General features: G+C 45.5%; 1 protein-coding gene across 9 annotated transcripts in view; it reads left to right on the top strand.

Annotated features, from left to right (window-relative positions):
• Positions 1-25,128, top strand: part of LOC146170929 (solute carrier family 41 member 1-like) — a 247,126-nt gene that overhangs the window by 187,674 nt on the left and 34,324 nt on the right. For 7 of the 9 annotated variants that reach the window (XM_084586680.1, XM_084586681.1, XM_084586675.1 and 4 more), the window contains 7 exons: positions 6,256-6,363; positions 16,330-16,401; positions 18,345-18,489; positions 19,134-19,280; positions 20,260-20,404; positions 20,931-21,004; positions 23,593-23,739. In XM_084586680.1, the coding sequence (XP_084442806.1) occupies positions 6,256-6,363; positions 16,330-16,401; positions 18,345-18,489; positions 19,134-19,280; positions 20,260-20,404; positions 20,931-21,004; positions 23,593-23,739 (838 nt within the window). The remainder of the gene's footprint in view (positions 1-6,255; positions 6,364-16,329; positions 16,402-18,344; positions 18,490-19,133; positions 19,281-20,259; positions 20,405-20,930; positions 21,005-23,592; positions 23,740-25,128) is intronic. The other 2 variants (XM_084586677.1, XM_084586676.1) reach the window with 2 other exon arrangements.

The raw sequence follows: 25,128 nt of genomic DNA on the forward strand, positions 1-25,128 counted from the left end.
GCTTAAGAAGGTACGGCACGAGCTTCGCAAGAATGGATATCCCACGCATTTTATTTCGAGGATTGAGAAAACTGTTTCGCAACCAAGGATAACCACTCCGAAGACTTTTTCGGCCAGCGCAAGGATCCCTTATATGCGTGGTGTTAGCGAAGCTCTTTCCCGCGTATTTTCAAAATATGACTTGCGTATTGGACACGTGCCGACCTGCAAGCTTCGCAATATGCTTGTTAATGTTAAGGACCCCCTGCCTTCTGTTCAATTCCCTGGTGTGGTTTATAAGATACCATGTAGCGAATGCAGTGAAGTTTATATCGGTGAAACTGGGAAATTCACACGAAGATTGAAAGAACACCAGCGTGATGTCCGGAACAATAAGATTGCTTCAAGTGCACTGGCAGAACACGCGCACAAGACGGGACACCAAATTGCCTGGGATGATGCTACAATCTTAGCTAAAGAAAAGAATCTGACAACGCGGCTGCTGCTTGAGTCATCCTTCATCCAGACGACAACCGGAATCATGAATCGCACAACAGGAAACATGCCATTAATTTATTCACAATCATTACGTCACCAGCTTCGCCTTTAAATTTCCATTCCCTCGCCTTGTCCGCCTCATTGTGATCAAGGAACCCGTAGGGGTTCCGAAACGTCTTCTTTTTTCATATTGACTTGGTCAGTGACTTAAACTCTTTTTACTCAACTACCATGCCTGACCAGACGAACTTTCGTCGAACCCTTGACTACTTGTACTACAGGAGTAATTTCGGACAAGGCGTAATCACTAAAATACGGAGGTATACTTCGCTCGTCTCAAGAATTGCTGCTTTCAAGACCCACCTGTCATTCAACCAGACGTGCAAAAAGGAAAATTTGGTGCCTCGGTCACTTCGCTTGAAAACGCCTGTACGGACTACCTGGGGACACCAGATCGTGCGGCAAGCGGAAAAAAAGTTGGTGCGAGCTCGTGTGCAGGAATGCCGCCAGAAGATCAAGAACTTCGAGACAGATGCGTTTTTTGCTCGTCGACAACTAGAGTACATTGTTGAAGGCCGCTTTCCAGATGTACAGCTACACGCTAATTTTACTGCCAGTGTAAGAGAACGTCAATGCAGAACGTCGCAAGAAAAGAAACTTCAGGCTCTGCGACCGCAACTATCATCGGACGGCAAGCTTAACTTGGTGAACCTGTCGTCCTACCAGCCCTCAACAAGTGAGGTCAGCGTTCTCTCCCAGGGTCTAAATTTCAATGTTCATCGAGCACCTGACAAGCGGAAGGTGATCTGTTCCGTGGAACTGGCCGTAAATCAACTTCCCCCGAGCGTACGAAATGAAGCACGCACTCGAGCCATTGGGGTGCTATCGAAATGGCGCAAAGAAGCCGTGCTACCGGCAGCCGAAAGACAAGCCATTAGGAGTTTGCGGGAAAATGCAGACATCGTGGTCCTGCCCGCCGACAAAGGAAACTCAACGGTGCTGCTAGAAAGAAAAGACTACGAAGAAAAAATGTTGGCCTTACTGGAAAACAAAAATACCTACGTTCCTCTGCCTCGCAACCCTACAAGCAGCATAAAAAGACAGCTCCAAGAGCTTCTTGCCGGCCTTTTCCGGTTCGTGCCCCCTGACAAGAAGAAGCTATACTACCATTTGTTGTGCACCAATGGCTCGGCTCCGGCCATTTACGGACTACCCAAGGTCCACAAACCTGGCGTTCCCTTGCGACCCATAGTAGACTTCACCAGGTCACCGCTGCAAAAACTTTCAGGATACCTGCACAAAGTACTGAGCCCCTTAGCAGGAAAATCTAGGACACACGTAACGAATTCTTCGGATTTTGTTGAAAAACTTCGTAGCTTGAAGTTGGACGCAGCTGACGTGATGGTGTCCTTTGACGTAGTGTCCCTGTTCACCAGTGTGCCTATCGCTCTAGCCATCAGCACGTGCGAAGAAGTGCTCCGAAGCGACAGTGCTCTCGCTGAACGCACACCCTTTGATGTCGCCGACCTGTGCACATTGTTGCGATTCTGCCTAAGCAACACTTATTTTACCTACCACTCGAAGTTCTACAAGCAGACAGAGGGTACGGCAATGGGTGCTTCAATATCTGTCACCACCGCTAACCTTGTTATGGAGGCTCTGGAAGAAAAAGTTCTCGCCAGTTTTACGCCAGCCCCAAAAGTATTCTACCGTTATGTGGATGACTGTTTTTGCATCCTGCGAAGAGAAGACACCTCTCGATTTCTACATGCTTTAAATTCAGTGGAACCGGTTCTGCAGTTCACTGTCGAGTTCGAAAAGCAAAACTGCCTACCATTTCTCGACGTGCTTGTGACCCGAAAAAACCATGACCTTTCGTTCACCGTGTACCGCAAGCCCACACACACTGGACGTTATCTGGATTTTAACTCGAACCATCCAATGGCTCACAAGAAGTCAGTCGTTTCTTCACTTGTAACCCGGGCCAGAACGATCTGCAACGACCAAAACAGGGAGTCCGAGCTTAAGAAGGTACGGCACGAGCTTCGCAAGAATGGATATCCCACGCATTTTATTTCGAGGATTGAGAAAACTGTTTCGCAACCAAGGATAACCACTCCCAAGACTTTTTCGGCCAGCGCAAGGATCCCTTATATGCGTGGTGTTAGCGAAGCTCTTTCCCGCGTATTTTCAAAATATGACTTGCGTATTGGACACGTGCCGACCTGCAAGCTTCGCAATATGCTTGTTAATGTTAAGGACCCCCTGCCTTCTGTTCAATTCCCTGGTGTGGTTTATAAGATACCATGTAGCGAATGCAGTGAAGTTTATATCGGTGAAACTGGGAAATTCACACGAAGATTGAAAGAACACCAGCGTGATGTCCGGAACAATAAGATTGCTTCAAGTGCACTGGCAGAACACGCGCACAAGACGGGACACCAAATTGCCTGGGATGATGCTACAATCTTAGCTAAAGAAAAGAATCTGACAACGCGGCTGCTGCTTGAGTCATCTTTCATCCAGACGACAACCGGAATCATGAATCGCACAACAGGAAACATGCCATTAATTTATTCACAATCATTACGTCACCAGCTTCGCCTTTAAATTTCCATTCCCTCGCCTTGTCCGCCTCATTGTGATCAAGGAACCCGTAGGGGTTCCGAAACGTCTTCTTTTTTCATATTGACTTGGTCAGTGACTGAAACTCTTTTTACTCAACTACCATGCCTGACCAGACGAACTTTCGTCGAACCCTTGACTACTGGCTGCCAGCACCTGAGCTTCTCCATTCCGGAAATGGGCGGTGCCTCTTGTGATCCCAAGTCTATCTAGTAACAACTTGATGCTTTCTTCCACAATTCCTTCAGCGCTTTAGACTTTTTTTCGTACCCAGAGTTGGGGCGGTATGGTCACTGCTCCGTCGAGGACGTTAATAGCAACGTGATGCGTCGAAGTTCTCGTAGCAGGCATGGCTTTTGTCCGTCGATAGCTTGACGAGTTTTGAGCGAAAGTCGATGATCGCCCGTAGTTCATTCAGAAATTACATACCCAAAATCACAACACGCGAGCATTGCTGTAGGACGACGAAGCTGCTGGGGTAAGCACATCTATTTGCTCTAACCCTTTCGGTGCATCGCCCCGACGGCGTAATAAGGTTAATTTAGAAAAAGACAATCACAGAAAACTACATAAGCACATGACAATTATTGCTCACAAAAGCAAAAATAAAATCACTATGTGGAATTTTTACTTTCATAATGGAGTGTCATTCAGTAGGAAATATTCAGTTTATTGTATGAGGTATTTTCAGTGAGATATTATTGAAATGAAGGGAATTCAGGAGACGTGGCAGTGTATTTTCCAGTGTTTGACAGCCTTACGTTGTTCTGTATGTTTCAATATGCCAGTTATCAATGTTTCTTGTTTCGTAGTTTTTGTACTTGAGTTCAGCGTTGGCCAGTTTATGAAAGAAAAAGACGTGCTATTAGTAATCTCGCGTTTTAAGGCGCGGCCTAAATGAAATTTATACTGTTTAGTATTCGGAAGTATTTTATGGTTAGAAAAAAGTCCTAGTGTGTGGTAGGTTCTAGGGAAATTTTCAAGTATTCTTAAAAAGCTTCCTTAAGTTTTCTTCTGATGTTTCACCCCAAACTAAATTGCAGTAGCTAAGGCGAGAATTAAATAATCAATGATAAACTGCGAGAATTGCTTTTGAAGAAAAGATATGACGATGGCGATCTAGCAATCCAATTATCTGCGAAACTTTGTTTACAATAAAATAGATGTATCTGAAAAGCCGATTTTCACTGTTTCGAACATGTTCACAACAGCACACTGTGGGTTTGTATAGCTGTGACGACTGATCGACCAGCTTTTCTTGACGAGCCAACCCATCACTAGAACAGATGCCACTGAAAGGATTCCCCGCTGTTTCGGCCCCGCAGTTTCAATGGTGGATTTAAATGTTTTAGTGCTTTAAAATTCTTTGATTGACCTTGGAATTTCCGCCTTGTGCATAATAAAGGAAGTTCATATAAGCAGAAGTCTTAACTGGGGAGCATTTAAAAACATCCGGAGTTGCCATTTAAACACACATTGAAAGGCTAGCTTCTTGCGTGCCTATGGAACCCCAATCTTTTTCCATATTTGTATCTAGTCCTCTTTGCTCATGACAAATCAGAAGAGGAAACCAACTCCACGGAAGTATAATCAGCTCCGTGTCGTTACTTTCCCGCCTCTATGGCTTGGCGAATTGCATATAAGGCGCACGTGAGAAAATATGTACGATTCCTACTCGCGCAGGACAAGAAGTTCGATTCGTCTAACGAACTTCCTCCCTGTATCCTACCCACACGAGGAGGTCATTTCTCTGAATTAGCCTGGAAGCCCAATTTGTCCGTTGCATATGCAAATATTGAGGCGGGCATCTGCGCAATTTGTTTCAGCACGCGGGACGTAATGCGTTACGTCACGTGCCTGGCCTAAAGTTTGAGAATATAATTAACAAGAATTAATTTTTTTCGACTTGCACAACTTAATTTTTCGATCTTGTGTATCCTGAAGAAAATGAAAATACCAAACCTCCTCTAAGTCTGAATTCTAACTTGAAAAACCGTCTACTACGTTGAAATCCCAAAAGTTTTAAAATCATGTAGGGTAGCTGTTGTCGCAGGCAACTGTAACTTGAGCAGACCTAGTGGCGCTACGCCCATATTGAGCGCCGCCCGTGCTTCACTAATGCATTTTATCTCAAAATATATCGCTGGCACTCGAGAGCAAGTTAATAATAGCTACGAACATACACCAAATGAATGCAGTGTGAGTCCGTATATGTAAACACAGAAATGCACTCGCGAACTAAGCTGAACAGCTACGCCTTCTGGAACTTATAGCTGAAATAGACGGCATTATATGATTCAAATATAATGAAAGATAGCAGATAGGTATTTTATTTTTTATTTTATGCCATATAGTCGCAAAATTTAAAAATATAAAATATTTTCCGTCTACTACTGTAGGCCTCCCAGAGCTGCGCATTGCTACGATCAAGTAATTGTAGTAAATGAGCAGATAACCTGAATTTATTAACGTATTGCAACCTACCACTGCCGTACAGTTTCTGAAAAAAAGAGAAATGTTCGCCCCCTTCCTTCGAGCGCTTAGAAGTAAATTGTCCTTTGCTAGAGAATCCGCGTAAATAATTCAGAATAACTAAATTCCTATGTCAATTAGAATAATGCCGTTTCAGTAGCACAGAATGTTGTTGGAATTTACTCGTAAAGTAATGCCCCATTCCTGCGCTGCTTATTTTGTTGCTTTGGTAAGGCGTAATGGTGGCAATCAATATTGAGTCTTCCCTCATTATTGCGCAGGGGTGCAATAGCGTACCCGAAGTGATGTAGCAAAATCTGCAAATTAGAAACAATGTTGGTGCTAAGGGAAATTTCGCTGAATTACCAAATTGCACTAAACGCTTGTGTGTTGGGGGAATTGCGCAAGGTGGAATATATTCGTTATAAGGGATCATTTGCTCAGGAGCAGCCTAAGGAAAGTTATAGAGCTGTATGTACATCTTTCCTTAGTAGTCGTTTCGCTGCGCTTGTTTGCATGCTAATTAGTAACCACTCCCTTATTACGGGAACAAAATTGGGGAGTCCTTAATGTGTATTTCCAATCCGTGGCACTCTTTAGCTACGTTCATATAAACAAACATTTAAAAGCCCATTCGTGGCAACTTTCGCCCTCAGCAATGCATCGTCCGGCAACTCGCAGGCTTGGCCGGCATTCGTGGAGGCTTCGGAGCTGTTCATCTTGGTGCCTGCTCTCCTGGGACTAAAAGGCAATCTCGAAATGACTCTCGCCTCGAGACTGGCCACCCAGGTGGGTTTGTATGCGGTCCTTGCAAGAAGTAATGCAAGCGCAGCTCGGCGTGCTTACCACTCATATCCATTCGCTGAAACTCACGCTTGTGGGTGGTGAGTGCGAGTGGTTGTGCATGCATGTGAGCGTGTGCTCAAGTGCGAGCCAGTGTTTGTGAGTTGTTGTGGCTCTATTTGAGATGATGATAGTGGGTGTGCTATCGGTAACTAAGCTGACCAAATGCGTAATGCTCGCAATGAATAATGACGCCTAATGTCTGCGTCATAGTGACTCAGACTATGATGGGCGCAGTAGTGGAGGGCTCCAGACAAATTCAACCACCTCAAGGTCTGTGAGTGTACACACACAGTGTATAGGCTCCTTTGATGTGCTTATATTGAAACGCTTCCGCCGTGGCCGGATGGAGCCGGCAGCGGCCTGTGACAGATCGAACATATTTTAACTTGTATAATATCTATTTAATCCGGTCTGAATGCTTAAGAGATATATTTAGCGTACATCTCTATAATTGGGATGGGAATATATGATTACTATATAATTGTGTGAAAATTTACGACGCAAGTTCCCATCGGATTTGAGCACAACGTCGTTATCGCTGTAGTAAAAGTCGCCTTATAACCCCAGAACCAGTAAAGACAGCCTGGTTACTTTTACAGACATGGTGCACAAGCCTTTTCCACCTTGTTCTATTGTTCCACACTCGTCTTAGCGCACTTTCACAATCCGCAGTGCAGAGCGCGTGCTAGAGAGCCACCACTGGGAGAATAAACTGCAGGCCCATTGCATTCATCTGGCAATACAAGAGCAAAGCCTTCTATGTTTACTCAGCAGTTAGAAGCATCGTTTTGAAGTCATAATTATCGGTGCACCGCCTTACAGTTTTCTGTAACCTACGAATGCTGCAAGCACATCAAGGGCTCATTTCGGCAAACTGTTGTCCCGTTAATTGAACATTAGTATAGTAACTCGCCAACACCTCTAACATAGTATATATGCGGAGTTGTCTGTCACTGTGGCTGAAGGAACGAGGTCGAGCCTCTCAAGAGGCGTTCGAGGTAATTTTTTATACTAATGTGGCTCCCATTATCTGCTGTCGCCACAGAAAGCAGCTTTAGTTTCAATGACAGAAAGCCGATAGGCAAGAGGGCCACCAAGAGTTTCAGGATATAGGTTTATGTTGTGTTCCAAAATTTTCAGCGCTGCTTATACGTAAAATTAGCACCCGTAACATTTCTTGCGGAAATTTAATATAAATCAAGAAGAGTAATGGGCCACGGACGCTTCCTTGCGGCACAGCTGATGTGACGTAGGAGGAAGGAGAGGATTAGTTATTAACAACGGTGAACTGCTGGCGATTGGAAAGAAAGTTACGGGCCCATAATAAAGTTAGCGAATTTAATTTGACGGCAGAAAGTTTAGTTATTAGTCGGCAGTGCGCTACACAATCAAATGCCTTAGGAAAGTCGAAAAAGATGCAATTTGTCTGTAAGTTACTGTTCATGTTGAAATGTAGGTCAGGGATGAATTCAAATATCTGCGATTCACAGGAAAGACCCTTCCTAAATTCTTGCTACCCGGGGAAAAAGAATTTATTAGATTGTGATTGTAGACATGCGATGCGATAATGTGCTCAAGCATACTGCAGCATATGAAAGTTAATGAGGTCGGGCGATAATTTTCGCAAGAGTGTTTATTGCCACTTTTGTGTACTGGTACTACCTTTCCTATTTTCCAATTGGATGGGAGCTCACTTGTTGACAGGGACTGCCTAAATATATGAAGTAAGATGGTGCTGGAGGCTGAAATGGTATTTTTAAGTATTTTTGAATTAATATTATCGGCCCCAGAGGAGGAAGAAACCTTAAGTTTATTAATCAGGTGTACTATGCCATCAAGTGTAATGTCAACTGACACAATATAAGGGTAATCAAAATTTGGTACATACGGAATGTTAGAAATATCTTCGTTAGTGAAAACAGAGGCGAAAAACGAGTTAAAGACTTTAGGAGAGTTGGTGTTGTTGACGTTATGTATTGAAGTATCATTACACAGGCTAGGATGACCTATTGCTTTCCAGAATTTGCTTGGAATATTTTTCAGTAGTATAGGAAGGACTTCTCTGAAATATTTATCTTGTAGTTCACAAAGAGCAGAGCAATACAGTTTCAGGTAGTTCTTATACTTACGCCAAGCACTTTGCGTACACTGGCGTTTTGCGTTTAAAGTCGTTTTTTCTTTATTCTCATACGCTGATGCTTTCCTGTAAACCAAGGGTTTGATTTATTATTTAATATTGAGATAACTGGAATGTATTTCTCTACCAGTTGATTGAGCTTGTCTCGAAAAAGAACCCAATTATCTTTTACCGACCGGTGGTGAAACAAAGGTGATGGCGCGTTCTCTGAAAACTTTTCAAGTTCGGCATTAATGAGATTGTAGTTAGCTCTGTTATAATCACTGATCTGTTTTCGCGTAATGCCAGTGAATGGAAGCGGAATAATAAGTGTTCCTCGGAGTAACTTATGATTGCTAAGGCCATCTAAATAAGCAATGTTATAAACTGTATCAGGGGTGGTACTAAAGATGAAGTCTAATATATTGGGACCACGGATTGGTTGAGTAACTACTTGAAATAGGTTGAAGTCTAAAGCTAAGTTTATGAAGCTTGTTGAAGCAGCACAAGGGGATGAGAGCTCTTCCCAGTTAATTTGCGGAAAATAAAATCGCCGAGTTAATAAGTGACGTCAGGCTGGAAGAGTTCAAATGCCCTCATAATGCTTTCACGCAGTTTATCTGAAAATGAGTGGTCGGAGTTTGGTGCGCGGTAACAATTGCCTATTAATTGTTTTGGGGAAAATGCAATGCAGGCCGTCCAGATTATTTCAAGTTCGGAATCGGTATGATTGCAAATTATGTGAACGATTTTTTAATGCCTAAGAGGACACCTCCCCCTAGCCTCGCCCCTGTATATATTGAAAGGATTGGAGCCAGAAAGAACTTCGCAGTCGTCGATATCGGAATGTAACCATGTTTCTGTAAAAGCTATTATATCGGAATCACTGTCTTCAAGGAAAGATGAAAGTAGGGCGCACTTTGATAGGATGCTACAAATATTAGTAAATGATAGTGATAACTAGGTAGAGGTGGAGGATTTCGATTTTTTGCGTATGTGCGCGCAATTGCTTTTTACGAGCTATTGATCTAACTGCTCGACCGCATCAGTCGCGACATTGTAGACATACGTTTTTGAGTCCGTGCGCAGTTTGTGAACTCATAACTTATACTCTTTTTTTCAGTGGTCTTGCGATTTCTTTCAGCTTTGCCCTCGCTTTCCGCGTGGCAAGCGAAACATTTCCACGGATAGCAAAATCTATGCCCTTCAGTTTCGGCCCAGCAGATAGGATGAGTGCTTTGTCCTTGAAATAGTTCAGCTTTACAACTATTGGTCTCTGCTTGTTAGCGCTATATCTCCCCAGTCAACAAACCCGCTCAAACTGTTGACTAGTGGTGGTAATATCCAACTTTTCTGTGCAGAAGGTTATAATCTTTTTCTCAGATTTTGCCCAGTCTTCATCAGCGGCATCTTCGATCACAACAAAGAGAACATTGGAGCGCCTCATCCTTTTTTCGGCGTCGTAACACCTTGACGCGATGGCAGTCAGCTGTGTCGAAAGGCACACAGCTTCAGCATTTTGTTCCTTCCTCCGTTGTACTGCGTAAGTTAATGGCTTGCTAAATTCGCGATTTTAGCACTAAGCAGACGAACTTCTTTTTGACTTGCTGCCTGCTTTTCTTTGGCGTCTTTTATCTCCTGCAGTAAGGACTCATGACCTCCTTTAAATATACGGATAGTTTTGAGAGCAGCGGCAAATGCAGCAGACTCACTTTTCGACATCGGACCAGGGTTAGATTCGACATCACTTGAGAGCATCAGTAAGATATTGCACAAGACAGAACAACTCGCAGACGAAAATGCCATCAAACGCTTAAACAAGTGTTCGAGAATGGGCGGGCACGACACCGCGACAAGACAGTAGTTGCTACTCTTAACAAACATCGCATTGTTTAGGTGACTAATCTGCAACATTAAGCAGAATGAGTGCATCTTCCTTGGTGCGATGTCGTGCCCGAAGGCCGCGCTTGCTCGATGGTTTTTATGCTGCTTGCCAGCCGCCTCGAACACTGGTGTCGTAGATCCTGGTAACCAGATGAACGAATAAGCTTCATCCGGAACCGGTGAAGGGTTGGTCGAATTGGGCGAGGACAGCGCTAGATACGAGGTGGTATCTCGCCAGGTTCGAAGAGCCATGAACAAGCCGCCCATGTGATAGTGGCCTGCAACATTAAGCAGAATGAGAGCGTCTTCCTTGGTGCCATGTCGTGCCCGAAGTCCGCGCTTGCGATGGTTTTTATGCTCCTTGCCGGCCACCTCGAACACTGGTGTCGTAGATCCTGGTAACCAGATGAACGAATAAGCTTCATCCGGAACCGGTGAAGGGTTGGTCGAATTGGGCGAGGACAGCGCTAGATACGAGGTGGTATCTCGCCAGGTTCGAAGAGCCATGAACAAGCCGTCCATGTGATAGTGGCCTGCAACATTAAGCAGAATGAGAGCGTCTTCCTTGGTGCCATGTCGTGCCCGAAGTCCGCGCTTGCGATGGTTTTTATGCTGCTTGCCGGCCACCTCGAATGCTGGGGCCCTATTCTCGACACACATGGCCGCGCCATTTTTTTTTCTCTGATTGGTTCTCAGAACAGACACGTGTTTGAAAATTGTGGCGCGAAATTTCGGTGCGTCGCAATGGCTTTTTGCGGTGACGCAAAAATGACGTGAGCGTGAAAGCAAATTTTTAGCAGCGGTATTCATGATGCATGGAGGGTATATATAAGTAACTGTGGGGAGAAAACAGAGGTATATATGATAGAAAGAGAATCACTTACGCTTGCATTACGAATGGACTGAAATGAACCACCCACTGTCAAACGCCGACTCCTGAAATCTGATTGGCTGACGCTGTGTTGCGGGAAATATGTCATGCATAAACATTTAATGATGATGTCACAATGACGTTTCATTACGCAAAGGATGTTCTGCCAGTACTGTAAATGACCAAAGTTGGCCGCCTCATTTTGAACTACGTGAGGTGGCCGCGAAAAAAACGTGGCGAATTCGGCGTGCAGTGTAGGCGGCTGTTAGCTCACCGCAGTTTGGTAGAGAGTATGGTGGGTGGTGAAGTAAGCTGACACATCTTGTTGTAATTGCAGAAAGCACTGCAACGACGTCATAAGGGAACTTTTCAGCTGCGTCAAAAACGAAGACGCATGAGGGTCGTAGCTACCCTCCCGTTGCAAATGCTTTGCTCTCATAGAGAAACCCTCGATCCGCGCCATCGTTGCCAAGCGCAGCAACTCAAGCGGTTGATCTGCGCGAGACGAGGCATTTCAGAGAGACATTTCAGAATGGGAAGTTGGGCGAGTTGTAAGTTGTTCATGAAGGTTGCGTGGGCGCTCTTTAACACAGAGACAAAGAAAAGAAGAGAAATAATGGCGCCAGTCCCGTGTTTTCTTCTCCTTGTCTTTGTGTTAAACAGCGCCCACAAAACAATCATGAACTTCAGGGAGCACCGCGATACTTTCTAATTATCTGTCTGATCGGTTCGTGAGTACGACTGGTCATATGGTTCGATGGCTGTTCCGAAACTTCGCGCGACAGGCAGCGAGGGATTACCAAAGACTTTCTTTAACGTCGGCCATAAACACTGCCTTTTTTTTTGCCTTGCACTATACAGTCACTGCACTGTACATGAATTGAACAACCTTTCCACGATGGGTAAAGCAAGCAAAAATACTCACAGCTTCTATTTTAATAAAGAAATGTATGTTCCATGTACATGGCACTTGTTTGCTTGCCATAGTGATGTGTTTCATATATATATATTTTTAATATGCATGCGGGCTCACCATTTGCTTATATTTTAGAAGAAAACTAAAAAGCACTCCGGATCACTTTATGACGGTAAGCTCTAATCATATCGATACGTGGCAAGAAAGTTAGCACGAGAACGCAACGGCCGATGACTTGAGTGAATGTTCGGTAGGCGCCAACCTTCTCGTAGCACCAGCTACAGTTGCTACCGCTTCTTCCCTGTCACTACTGTTGATCGTCGTCCTCTTCAACGTCCAGCGGCGCAGGGCATATATGTAACAATATGATGTAGGTGGCGTAGCGGTAGAACATCCGCCTCGCATGCAAGAGGACCAGGGTTCAAATCCCGGTGCAGCGGAATTCTCCACCGGATTAAAAAAAAAACGCGTGTAGATGGAATTGCATGAACAGGCTTGGGGTGCGACCTGATGCCGGTGAACACCTCTGGCAACGCACTCCCTCACCAGAACAGGAGTTAGCCACCTTGGTGCAGTAATTGGCTTCAACCTCCCATAATAAGCTCCATAAAACCCCGGCCCACAGTCACCAGCGGCTGCGGAACAACTGACCACGGCGGCGGGCAGACCAGTGACACAGCAGAGGGTGCTAAGTATTCCTCGACCCGCTTGACAGGCCGCCAGATGTATGCGATAAAACAAGATGTATGCGATAAGGGACAAGGCGGGCAAAGTCATCACGAATATGGACAGGATAGTCAAAGTAGCCGAGGAGCTCTATACAGATCTCTACAGTAGCCAAAGTAGTCAGGACCGTAATGAGATTGGCGGTAGGGAAAAACAGTCAGACGTTCCACCAGTGACGAAGGACGAGGTCAAGAAAGCATTAGAAACTATGAAAAGGGGGAAATCAGCTGGAGAGGATCAGATAAATACAGATTTGCTAAAGGACGGGGGGGGGGGGGGATATTGTGCTAGAAACAAACTGGCCACCCTGTATACGAACTGCCTGGTGTCATCGACGATACCGGAACCATGGAAGAATGCCAACATTATCCTCATTCATAACAAAGGGGACTAAAGACCTTAAAAGTTACAGACCAATCAGCTTACTGTCTGTTACGTATAAGGTGTTTACTAAAGTAATCGCTTATAGAATCAGGACAACCTTAGACTGCAATCACGCAAAGCATCAAGCAGGTTTTCGGAAACGGTACTCTACTACGATCATATCCATACCATCAATCAGGTGATAGAAAAATGCTCGGAATATAAACAGCCCTTATACAAAACATTCATTGATTACGAAAAAGCATTTGACTCAGTTGAAACCTCGGCGGTGCTGCAGGCATTGCGAAATCATGGGGTAGACGAGCCGTACGTGAAAGTGCTGGAAGATATATATAGTGGCTGCACAGCAACCATAGTTCTTCATACAGAAAGTAACAAAATTCCTATAAAGAAAGGCGTTAAGCAAGGAGACACAATCTCCCCATTACTATTCACAGCTTGCTTAGAGGAAGTATTCAGAGACTTGGAATGGGAGTAGTTAGGGATAAGGGTAGATGAAGAATACCTCAGTAATCTGGGATTTGCTGATGACATTGCCTTGCTAAGCAACTCGGGGGATGAACTGCAAATAATGATTGATAACCTTGACAAGAAAAGTAGAAAGGTAGGCTTGAAAATTAGTATGCGGAAGACTAAGGTAATGTTCAACAGCCTCGGGAAAGAGCAGCAGTTTACATTAGGTAGCGAAATGCTGGAAGTAGTAGGCGAATATGTCTACTTAGGACAGGTAGTAACCGCATATCCGGACCATGAAAAGGAAATAACAAGAAGAATAAGATTGGGATGGAACGCATTTGGTAAGCACTCGCAGATTATGACTAGCAGCTTACCGGTATCGCTCAAGAGGAAAGTATACAACAGTTGCATCTTACCTGTACTCAACTATGGGGCTGAAACGTGGAGGCTAACCAAGACAGTTCTAGTTAAGTTGAGGACAACCCAGAGGGCTATGGAACGAAAAATGGTAGGGGTAGGAAGCGTGCAGAGCGGATCAGAGAAATAACTCAGGTTACCGACATTCTAGTGGAAATTAAGAAGAATAAATGGACATGGGCAGGACATGTAGTGCGAAGAGAGGATAACCTATGGTCGCTTAGGGCAGCAAACTGGATTCCAAGGGAAGGAAAGCGTAGCAGGGGGCGGCAGAAAGTTAGGTGGGCGGATGAGGTTAAGGAGTTCGCAGGGGTCAAGTGGATGCAGCTAGCACAGAACCGGGTTAAGTAGAGAAATATGGGAGAGGCCTTCGCCCTGCAGTGGGTATAGTCAGGCTGATGATGATAATGATGATGTAGGTGAGTCACATTTTGTATTGATTGCTCTTTTTAATACGGCCTCAAAATAATCTCCCATTATTGATTTGCATTTTACCGTTTCGACAGTAAGGAATACGCGCGCGCGGCGCCGCCCTAGCCTCATACCATGATTTCCTCAGTCATCTTTCGCTTTCTTTCCTTATTGTCCGTTTATCCCCTCTGCACATGCACGGGAGAATCGCCTAATTAACCTTCCTGCTATTCTTTTCTTCAGTTTCGTTCTCTTTCTCGGACATATTTTGCGTTTCGTAAGGGCTTTTCGAACGCCAGCGCATGAAAATTTAAGTGACTAGACGTAAGGCCCAGCGTATGCCTTCCACTGTGTGTGTGTGCGTGTGGAAGACTCTCTCTCTCTCTCTCTCTCTCCATCTCTCTCTCTGTGCTGCATTCCGCGCTCTACACAACTTAAGCCGACACAATATGTTAGAAACTTAAGCAGACTTGGTGACCAGGTGGTAGCTGGTCATAACGTGGCTTTTCGAAAAGGATGGGCAGCACGGCCAGTATACCTAACAGTAATTGATATTCTGAGACCGTTGTCCTCAGAGATGGACATTACCGACTGCGCCGGCGCCTCTTCGTCAATGCTGGAGCTACTTTGAAAATCTGCCGATTCCTTCTGTTTACGACCAAGTCCCTAAACGTTTTAGTTCCTGCATTTAAAAGGCGCTGGTAAGTGAGCGTGAGAGTTCATCGGCGCTTATGAACAGCAATGCTACTTTCCGCTCCCATTTTGCACCAACACACTGCGAATATTCCTTTGCCGTTCTTCAGCTGGAACTCGCGCAGCCTTCCCGCAAGTAGCTGATGCCGAATGTTCGACCGCAAGCATGTTATGACACACTAATACCGCAACGCCACAACATACTTCACTCGCCTCACTGCAACCCCAGGCTTCCGAATCATGGAATGCACCGCACAGTATCGCTTCCTGCAGGAGCACCGTCGTTTTTCATACTTGGCGCCAATATATAGTAGCAGACGACAGTGCGCTTTTTGCTGTCACTTTATTTTTTTCTTCAGAATGCGTAACCCGATTGTGTGCTTACGTAACCTGGCACCATCCTACTGCACACGTCACGCGTACGTCACAATTTGAACAAAATGGCGTATTGTCGAGAATAGGGCCCCTGGTGTCGCAGAACCTGGTAGCCAGACGAACGGATAAGCTTCATCCGGAACCAGTGAATGGTTGGTCGAACTGGGCGAGGACAGTGCAAGATACGAAGGTGGAATCTTTCCAGGTTCGAAGAGCCATGAACAAGCCGTCCATGTGATAGTGGCCTGCAACATTAAGCAGAATGAGCGCAGCTGCCTTGGTGCGATGTCGTGCCCTTGACCGCAACACCTTGTGAGTAATCCAACAAAACTGCATTAGAGGATCCAAGGTAGAACGAGAAAGAGAGGATTGCTGCACAGTATGAAAGAGCATTTAACAAGGGTAAAGGGGAACCTCAGTTCGCGCTTAGACGAAGACAAGTCCACCTGTCGAAACGCTGCCTCCACTTGCAAACTCAGGCTCTTCCTCTACGCTTGTTAAGTGCTCTTTCAAACTGAATTAGAGTATTTCAAAGATGAGCCTCCTGAGCGGCCACAAATTCCTTCAGACTGTATACACACAGCAGTTACAGTGACGTTTTGCTCGCGGGCTCTTTATGGTCAGTTTGAGGCAGACGTTTGTAGTGGTAAACCCTCGCAGGCCAACCTGGGAAAGGCGGAGTCGCTGAGAGACATCATCGGACTTGCCCTTGGCAACATGGCTCTGCTTCAGGTGAGACCCCCTCGCTCCCACGGAGAGCACGTTTTCCTTCTTGTTGTCTGCCTTCGGAGCCGAATGCATTTGCTTGAAATCGAACTTCAGCACGGCTGAACCAGGAATGCAAATCTGAAGAAATGTAGCCTTCATCAGAGTAAATTCAGGTGCTTTCCGTCCATTTAGCACAGGAACGCCTTTCTCGCTTTAGTCTAAATGGAGTGCACTCATATTCAGTTTCCAGAACTAAATTGTTGTATTTTTTTTAGGTGTTATTTCACTTTTCTTGTTTGTCTTACACAGGACGCCGACAGGGCTCGCTATTCTTCTACACGATATCAGTCATAATTCAGCTGTGAGAGAAACATACTCAAGTTGCATGATTACAAAGAACACTGGACAGATAGGGGTAATTGTTTAGACTGCTGTGGAACCATTGCGACCACCTTTTAGCTGCTGAACTGTTCGAGGCTTTTTTGTCGCTGTTTTAGGAGTCTCGGAAGTTCGAATTCCATTTAAAGCAGTGTGGCTGGAGGGACAGCTGTAGGACTTCATAATCGCTATGTCCTCTGAGCATCCTTGAGCAACACAGGGTAGAGCGAGAGAAAGAAGATGGCTACATGGTATGAAAGAGGCACTGAACAAGGGTAGATGAGGGGGGTGAGGGGGCTCAGTTCGCAAGTCCAGTCAAGGTTTCGACAAGTGGACTTGTCTTCGACCGGGCACAGGATCAGCACTTGATCTCCGATATGAGCTTTCCGAGCAATTCGCAAGTCTGAGGCCCTTATCTTGAGGTCCCTCTCGTCATCAATACTTGACATCCAAGGCATGCTCCTCGCTCCAACTGCTAACATTGGCCTACCATATAAAGCACATGCGTGCGTCCTGGCATCAAAGGCACATTCGCGTTCAGCCATTTCTCATTAGGCACAGGGGGGGCGAGAAAATCGCTTCAGTTTAAACGTTTTACATAGGCGTCCTGTGAGACCTGGAATCCTCAGTGCATTCGAGCGCTGCAAACACTCGCATAAATGAAACGACCACAACCGGCATCGATATCCTCTGCCGATAGTATACATTCTGAACGGTCTGCTTCAATGTCGTGTGATAAGGCTGTTTTTTCTACCCTGTGACTCTCAAGCACGGGAGGAGTGAGAACAAGCTTTTCTTTATCATTTAGAGGTACGAAACATTGGTATTTAAAAACAAGCAACCATGCACGAAACACAATAAAAATTATTCTTGACATATACTGTGCACTGTGTTTCGTACTTTCAAGCTTCGAATACATCTGCTCGAGTTATATTCATTGCGAGGTTAGTTGGTTCATGCTCGTTAACTTATGTAAACGCCACAGAGACGACACAAGAGGCAAGAAAGACGTTGTGTCGTCTCTGTTGCGCTTATATAAGTTTACGAACATCAGCTCGACTAACAGTGGGACACAGTAGCTGCATTCTTATCACTTTCGACAGAATACCTACGATTGTTGCTGGCTGGTGTGCCGTGTGAATTCGGACAGCGCTAATTTTGTATGAACGCTAAAGCGCTTTATTCTAACCAAAGGGACCCTCTTGGGTTTGGAACCTTTCATTCCGTTTGTATTCTCTGTCTTTTGTCCTAATCTGCCCAAGTTATCCCTCACCGATTCTACGTGTAATATATGAATTGAGTCGCGTTCACACACGGCCACCTTTCCGCTGCCATGTGCTGTGCGACCTCAATGCAACCCAGTTGTTGCCAAATGGCAGAAAGTATTCCAGATACTTCTGAAAGTAAGCTTCCTTTATATCTTCCTTCTTCCACTTCCTTCCAGAGTTTTTCACGCCGTGTTCGAGTTTACAATGACAAGCGGCGGTTATGGCCATTTCTCAAAGCCAAGTGGTTCTTCCTGCTAGAGGACGCTCGCAGCAGTAGCAGGGAAGTACCCCTGCCTGACCACTCTCTCACTTTGCTCGCAGTGTCAGTCTGTGGTGGTGGGCACAATGGCTTCGCTGTACGCCGTGCTGACGTCCGTGGCGCTCTCCAACGAAGTGACTCTGCGCGCCGTCCTGCTGGTGTTGGCTAGCAGTGTGGCCACTGCCTCTGCGGCCAGCCTTGCGCTCGGTGCGTGCACTCTCTCTGCGTATGCACACTGTTCATAATTTTACATGCCTGTGTACATTGTGTGTGCCATGTAATTTTACATGGTGGGCCTAACATGATCCGGGCTGCCTAGCAGATAAGATGCTTTTCAGCGTAGCTGGGGTTTGCGCTCGGCTCCAAACCACGTGCGCTCAGAGCGAAATATTCCATTGTGGTCGTTCGTATGAGATATTGTCCCCGTCTGTTCTAGCCGTGTATCGCTTTTTACGCGCCGTGCATGCAAAATATTTGGGAATAACGAAATAATTACTTGAAGGCCGCAGGTTTAGCGATACGTTTCTTTATGTCTGGACACTTTCCCACTGAGATATAACTACGCAGCCTGCTCTATCTTCTGAATCCGGACCATGCTGGCTGGCCGGAGCAAATACACCTCTTGACGACATTGCAGAAAGGGTTGATGTGCGTTCGACCGATGGTGTTTTTTGTGCTGTCCCAGAATTATCCTTCATGAGGCGCAGTTTCTGTAACAAAAAAGTTCCGATTGCTATTCGAACCGATCTATTTCGCATAGCAGGCCGTCGAGCTACCTTGAGATCATAGCAGCTCAACTATTCGGATGTCTTACGAACAAAGGTCACATCACAGCCATTTACGTGTCGCAGGAGGCGTGATGATCTCAGTGGTGCTGTTGTCTCGGCCGCTACGAATCAACCCTGATAACGTGGCAATCCCCATCGCGGCTGCGCTGGGGGACCTCACCACGCTCGGCCTGCTGGCCATCATCAGTGACGCGCTCTTCAACCTCGCCGGTGAGTGCTGCTTGCATGCTTTATGGAGCACGCGCTGATGAAGGGACCGACCGCAAGGAATTCAACTATTTTAAGAGCCGTTTTATCATACTGTCGTATTGCACACTTATCATACTGTTCCGAACTGTTCGAATTATCGAACTGTCGCAAACAAGATCATTTTTGTCACCCGAAGGAGGACGGCGATAACTGCGGACACATCTTTGGGAAATTAGACAGTGGTGACTGTTTTAAAGAGTGTGTTTGCCTTCATCTAAGACAGATAGCTTTGAACGTTTTCAGAACCATAGGCATGCGCATTAGGGGGAGCGACGTTTCACCGCAGCGCCCCCCGCCCCTTCATTCCTCCAAAGCGCCTATACGGCCAAAAATTAGCGTGAAGATGAATAATTGCTATCAAACATTTATTCTGACGTGATTTATTTGAAACATAGAAAGGACAACGTGCGCTTAAAATTAAAACAAGCTTCCCCATCGACACAAAATTGAAAAGTATGCGACAATGGTCTCTCACAATGCTTGTCCTTAATCGGCTGTAACTGTGGCAAGTGTGTCCTGTAATGCAACATCACGCGTCCTCAGCCACCAGTATTGCAAAAACATCCTACATCGAAATAAATGTACATATTTACAGCTGACGGTGCACCACAGCAAAGGTATGGGGCAGACTTTGCGCCTCCCAAAGAGCATTAGAAGAGGCGGCCGCCCCCGTGCGCACGCCTATGTTCAGAACGCTCTCTGTGGGGTTAAGTTGCTAGCGGTACGCTAGCACCATGCTAAATTTCTCTAATGGAGAAATATATTTGGAGCACTTATTTCAACCGCCTCTCAGACAAATCTGTTAGCAACTGATGTGAAACTCACTAATGACGAATGAGTGCACTGCGCGTACATTAACTAGAGCAGAGTTTAAAAACGTTTCTAGGACTCGCATCATCCGAGCCCAGTGACGTTCGAACTGCGATCATGTCTCCCGCAGAATCTCGCTGGGTATCCCTGGGCCTTGTGGTGGCCCTGTTCCTGCTGCTCCCTGCCTGGACGTACGTGTCCTACCGGACTGACAATACACGGGGAGTGCTCTCTTATGGATGGCTGCCCATCATAAGTGCCATGCTCATCTCAAGGTGAACACCCTCCGGGGAAATATCTTCATACAGAATAAGGAGCCAAAATTTCATTGGGCTGTCGAGAAGTGTGAGGGCGGAGCACTGACCAGAACAGGGAAACGTGACTTAGGAAACTTGTTCCCCTAGATTATAGTAGGTTATTCGAGCTAAAGAGTGGGTGACGACAGAACCGTAAAGTTCAAGAAGGCGAAAAGTGAGGCGGAGGGGTGCGGTATAGAAGTTCATTGTGGTCGAGGCTGCAATGAGGGAAACTGTAGCTGTAGCGCTGTTTAGCACCGAGTTTTGCCCTGCAGTTGCCTTTATTTGGTTTTCTGGTGCAAAAACGACCAAGGTTATGCTGCGCCAGTAGTGGCCTTCAGTTGTTTACCTTGTGTTTGTGGTGACTTCGAAGTTGACTAATGATTACAGCAAAGTTTGTAAAGTATAAATGCGCAGTTGGGCAAACTCATTCTGGTCTCTGAGAAAGCATCGATACAGTTGCGAATTTTCACATTATCTTACGTTCCTTTTCTGTTTGCTGCAGCTTGGCCGGCAATATCTTGGATGTCGCTGTCAGAAGGTACCACAGCATGGCTGCCTTCCAACCCCTCATGAATGGTGAGGACTGCTAGATGTCGAGGAAGTAATCTCTACAGCACATTTACAAAAGTGTTATACAATACCGGTGACGACATGATTTGTTTTGCATGAATGTGGATAACCAGGTAAAATGGTAGAGGATAACAGCGAACAAAAGGCCGCCACTGCCATGTGAGTTTGCCCGAGCCACTTTGCTGATATTAACTTTGAGGTTTAAGGGGGTCATCACGTTCTAACTAAATGCGCATGCATATTGCGGGCACCATCAACACAAAAGTAATTTACAAAGCTGCCGCTCATCAAGCTGGGACAGAGAGTAGCACTTGCACGTGTTTTCAATCGACGGTGCTTCACTCTCCGAAGGTACCAATAGTGAAAAGAATAAGTAGAGTCAATAAAAAGTTAAATATTTTTTATTTCCCAGCTGAAAATGTTGGCTTAGGAAATGAATGTTTCAAGGAACCACATCACTAGTAAGGTGTCTGTCTTTCGACAGTGGTTATGGGATTCGGTCACTATTCTTCTTTCAGATGGCAATTACCATCTGGCTAGACATTTCTCTCCGCTGCATCGACCAAAAATTATTTTTGAAAAAGAAATTTTGTTCCTGACGTTGTCAGCTCCCACTTTAACCCAACATTTTTCAGCGCCTTTTTCTTTTTGGAACGTTATCGCGTGAGATACTTTCAGTGCGTGCCGAGAAGGCACCGAATGAGTTCGTGTCTCGATGTTTGCATCCGTAAACGAGGCGTGCACTGTGATATTCTGGTCGGCTAATCGCGGGAAGAAGGAGGCTGACTGGCCAATTTACTAACCAAGTTCTGTGAAGAGATAACAGCTCATTTGTAGTGTATATATAGCGTGTAAGGAATCAAGGGAGAAACAAATAAATTTTATTACACAGGAAGGTTGAGGACAGGCCCCATCTTCACGGCTATCATTGTGGCCCGGATTATTAGATCACGCTGCTCGTGACAGAAGAATAAAGGCTTTCGACTATGGGGAGGGGTCGCTGAGAGGGATGTCGGTATGGAGAGATGGTGACGGAAGAAGGTGAAATTCTCATGTAGAATGGTAGCGAGTGTGTTGTGTGCCACAAGAAGGCCATTGATGGGTTGGCGGTATTTGGTCAGAAGATAGCGCTTTAAGGTCATCTTTTCCCGGGGGTAACTTTTTGACACGGCGAGAATGTCTTGTGGAATAGTCGTCAATGCTGAATCATGTGCGAATAGCTGAGTGGGATGGCCTCCTCCTCGCTTCATTTGGAATACCCTCCACTGGCATCCTGAGGATAAGCTTTCTGGCTGTCGCATGAGCACTAGGCTGATGGCCAGTCAGTGAGACATGCTGAGGTGTCCAGACGAAGTGGACTTGAAAGACGCAATGAGTGCAATGCAGTAAGAATGCGCCCCTGTGCGCGGCCGACAAGGGCTGTTTGCAAGCCGGGAGACTTCGTTCATGTGGTCGGGGCAGTGACATGTTCTTCCTTCTTGGTGCTGTTTCTAGTGCGTTACTGTGGCGGTATTCACTACATAAGCATTTGAAACAGGCACAGCCGCCGTCACTGTTATTGCCTTAGGGATGCTGTCATCCGTGTCGGAGTATTTTGAATTTTGCCACCAATACAGTGCGGGGAAACAATTCATGGTTTCGATCAGTTTCCTTGGAGGTTTTCGTAGCATATTATGACAGGCCGCAGTCAGCGCATCGGTGGAAGCATCTGATTTTGCGGAAGTGCAGCCCAGGCGACCAGGCGTCCCTCTCCACTGGATCAGATAATGAGCCCCGGATTCATAGTTAAATGCTCCTAAAGGAAAACTCCGGTTGTTTTTCGACTTCCGCTAATTCTGATAAAATTGTTTACTGTTGATTTTATTTTCCACCCGGATGCATTCTGCCAAATAGGGCACCGTGCTATAATTCATTAGTGCGACTTTATTTTAAAATGATTTTAAAATGTTCAATTTTCGTGGCCTCAGTTCAGATTATCTTTGTGGGCAACACTACTTTTCTGACGTCGCAAATATTATACTCTCGTTACTGTCCTCTCCCAGCGTGATCATAGACTTTTGAGGCCTGTATTAGGATATCTTGGGCATTTTGTGTACTGAGTCATGATTTTCCACCTTTATTTTTACCGTTCAATACACCGGGGAGTGTTTTTACGATAATCTGTGACGTCATCATTTCGTCAACTGGAATTTTGTCAACTGGAACAAAGTTCGGTTTCGATTTGGTGTTTTTTCATCCCAAATATTAAAATTTATTTCTTAAATTTTAGATCTTAAATTTCGGAAAAAATATTTTTGGTGCTGGGGTTAGGATACATCGAAGCATGTATTATAATAAATAACTCAAGATGATGAAAAAGCGCTTTAAGAACAAAAAAGTAGGCCGTCGCCTGGTCTCACAACTGCAACACCTGCATTCGGCATCTTTTCCACCATACTTTTATCCAAGATCTCCGGCTTTAATTTCTCCAAAATGTTATAATAAAAAGGAATTCATGCATTTCATGTCGTGAATAAATGAGTGAGAGACCGCAGAACCGTTTCGCAGTACAACGGCAGCCAGGCCGCAGCGGCAATCTTGACTCCCTGGCACAGGTGTCGGTGGCAACCTGGCCGCTGTGCAGGCGAGCCGACTGTCCACGCTGATGCATCAGGAGCGGAACAGCACGCAGCCTGAGCCCTCGTCCCTGCAGGCGTCAACGCCCATCAGCGGATCCGCGCTCAGTCTTGCCGCAGACAATGGTGGGTGGTCCCTTGTCTCCACAAGGCAAATATCCTGGCGAGACAGGTTGTGCCTCAAGGGGCGAGGCATAACGAACCAACAGCATTCTCAATATCTACATCGCTTTGAGTTGTCCAGTGCGCAAGATAGCCTTATTATGACCTGCGGCTCTATAGGCACTATTTTGGCACGAATTACCTTATTGATCTGGAAAGATAAAGCTGTAGATTATTCGGAATGCTTTCAGACAGTCGGCTGCCTCGCCGCGTTCATGGTGTGCAGAGGACCGTGGGGCTGCACGGATATTGTTAACAAAATGAGATTTAGTGCGTTCTTTTTAAATTGCCAGCTGGCTTGCTCGGCGTGCCTAGCCCGTACATGTGCGCCAGTATTTCCCTCTCGGTTCCATCTCTGCTTTTGCCAATCCCCACAGGTTTACCCCCCCCCCCTCCCGCCCCTCTCCCTGATTGCACTTGGCGTAGATCGCAACTCAAGCGAGTCATGGTGGAGTAGAATGTTATGACCGTCATTTAACCTGGCATCCCTGCTGCGGATAGACTAGAAAAAAGTGTGCGGATTAGCAGACGCATTCTGTAGACTGTTGCAGTGTTTCATATGTGTTCATTTTGTCAGTTCTGGGGAGGCAATATTATGTGAATTCCCGGTTATCGTAAAAAATTCTATTTTGAACAAACAGACAAATAAATAAGCGAAGGATGGTGCACAAAATAAAAATATAGGTTGGGGAAAAGCCAACAAGCCTCAAATCTTTCCTTACCGTGGGAAAATGGCAGTCCTTTTGTCGATTTTGGTAGGCTTCTTTTTTGTACAAACTCTATTAGGTTTATTATTTATCTAAAACAATAAGATAAACTTAACTAAACATACATTTAGGCAGAAGTAGAAATAATGAAGCTTGCGTTGCAACACCAAATTGCGTTGTCAAAAACATGATTTTGCGAAAATTGAAGGATACTCGTAAAAATACGCTTGTACCTGAAAGATAAATATGTTAAACTTTCATAGGACTCTGGACACGTGAAATGAGGGCAATGACAAAAATTAAACTAAACGGTACGCGGGCGCCGATGTTTCAGCCTGGTTGCTACTTCAGTCGCTCTCAGAATTTAACTATGGATGTAAAGGCAGCATGGACCGCTTGAAGGTCAATGAAATCAATCGCAGCCGAGTCACGAGATTTGCAAATGTTTCGAGATGACCTTTTGTGTTTTCGACGATGCTGCCGCGCCTTCGGAACGAGTTCCAAAATTGCCATCTCGAGAGAAAGAGAACGCAACATTGAAAACGAAACTTCAGTTACCTGATTACATGCGCAGTGGCGCAGCGCGTTCGCAAGCGTACGCGGATGGCTCGGAGGTTGACGTGAAAGTGATTGTTAGCGGACCAAT

The sequence above is a fragment of the Amblyomma maculatum genome, unplaced genomic scaffold (assembly GCF_055883805.1).
Source record: "Amblyomma maculatum isolate TAMU_Amacu unplaced genomic scaffold, ASM5588380v1 scaffold_27, whole genome shotgun sequence".
Lineage (NCBI taxonomy): Eukaryota > Metazoa > Arthropoda > Arachnida > Ixodida > Ixodidae > Amblyomma > Amblyomma maculatum.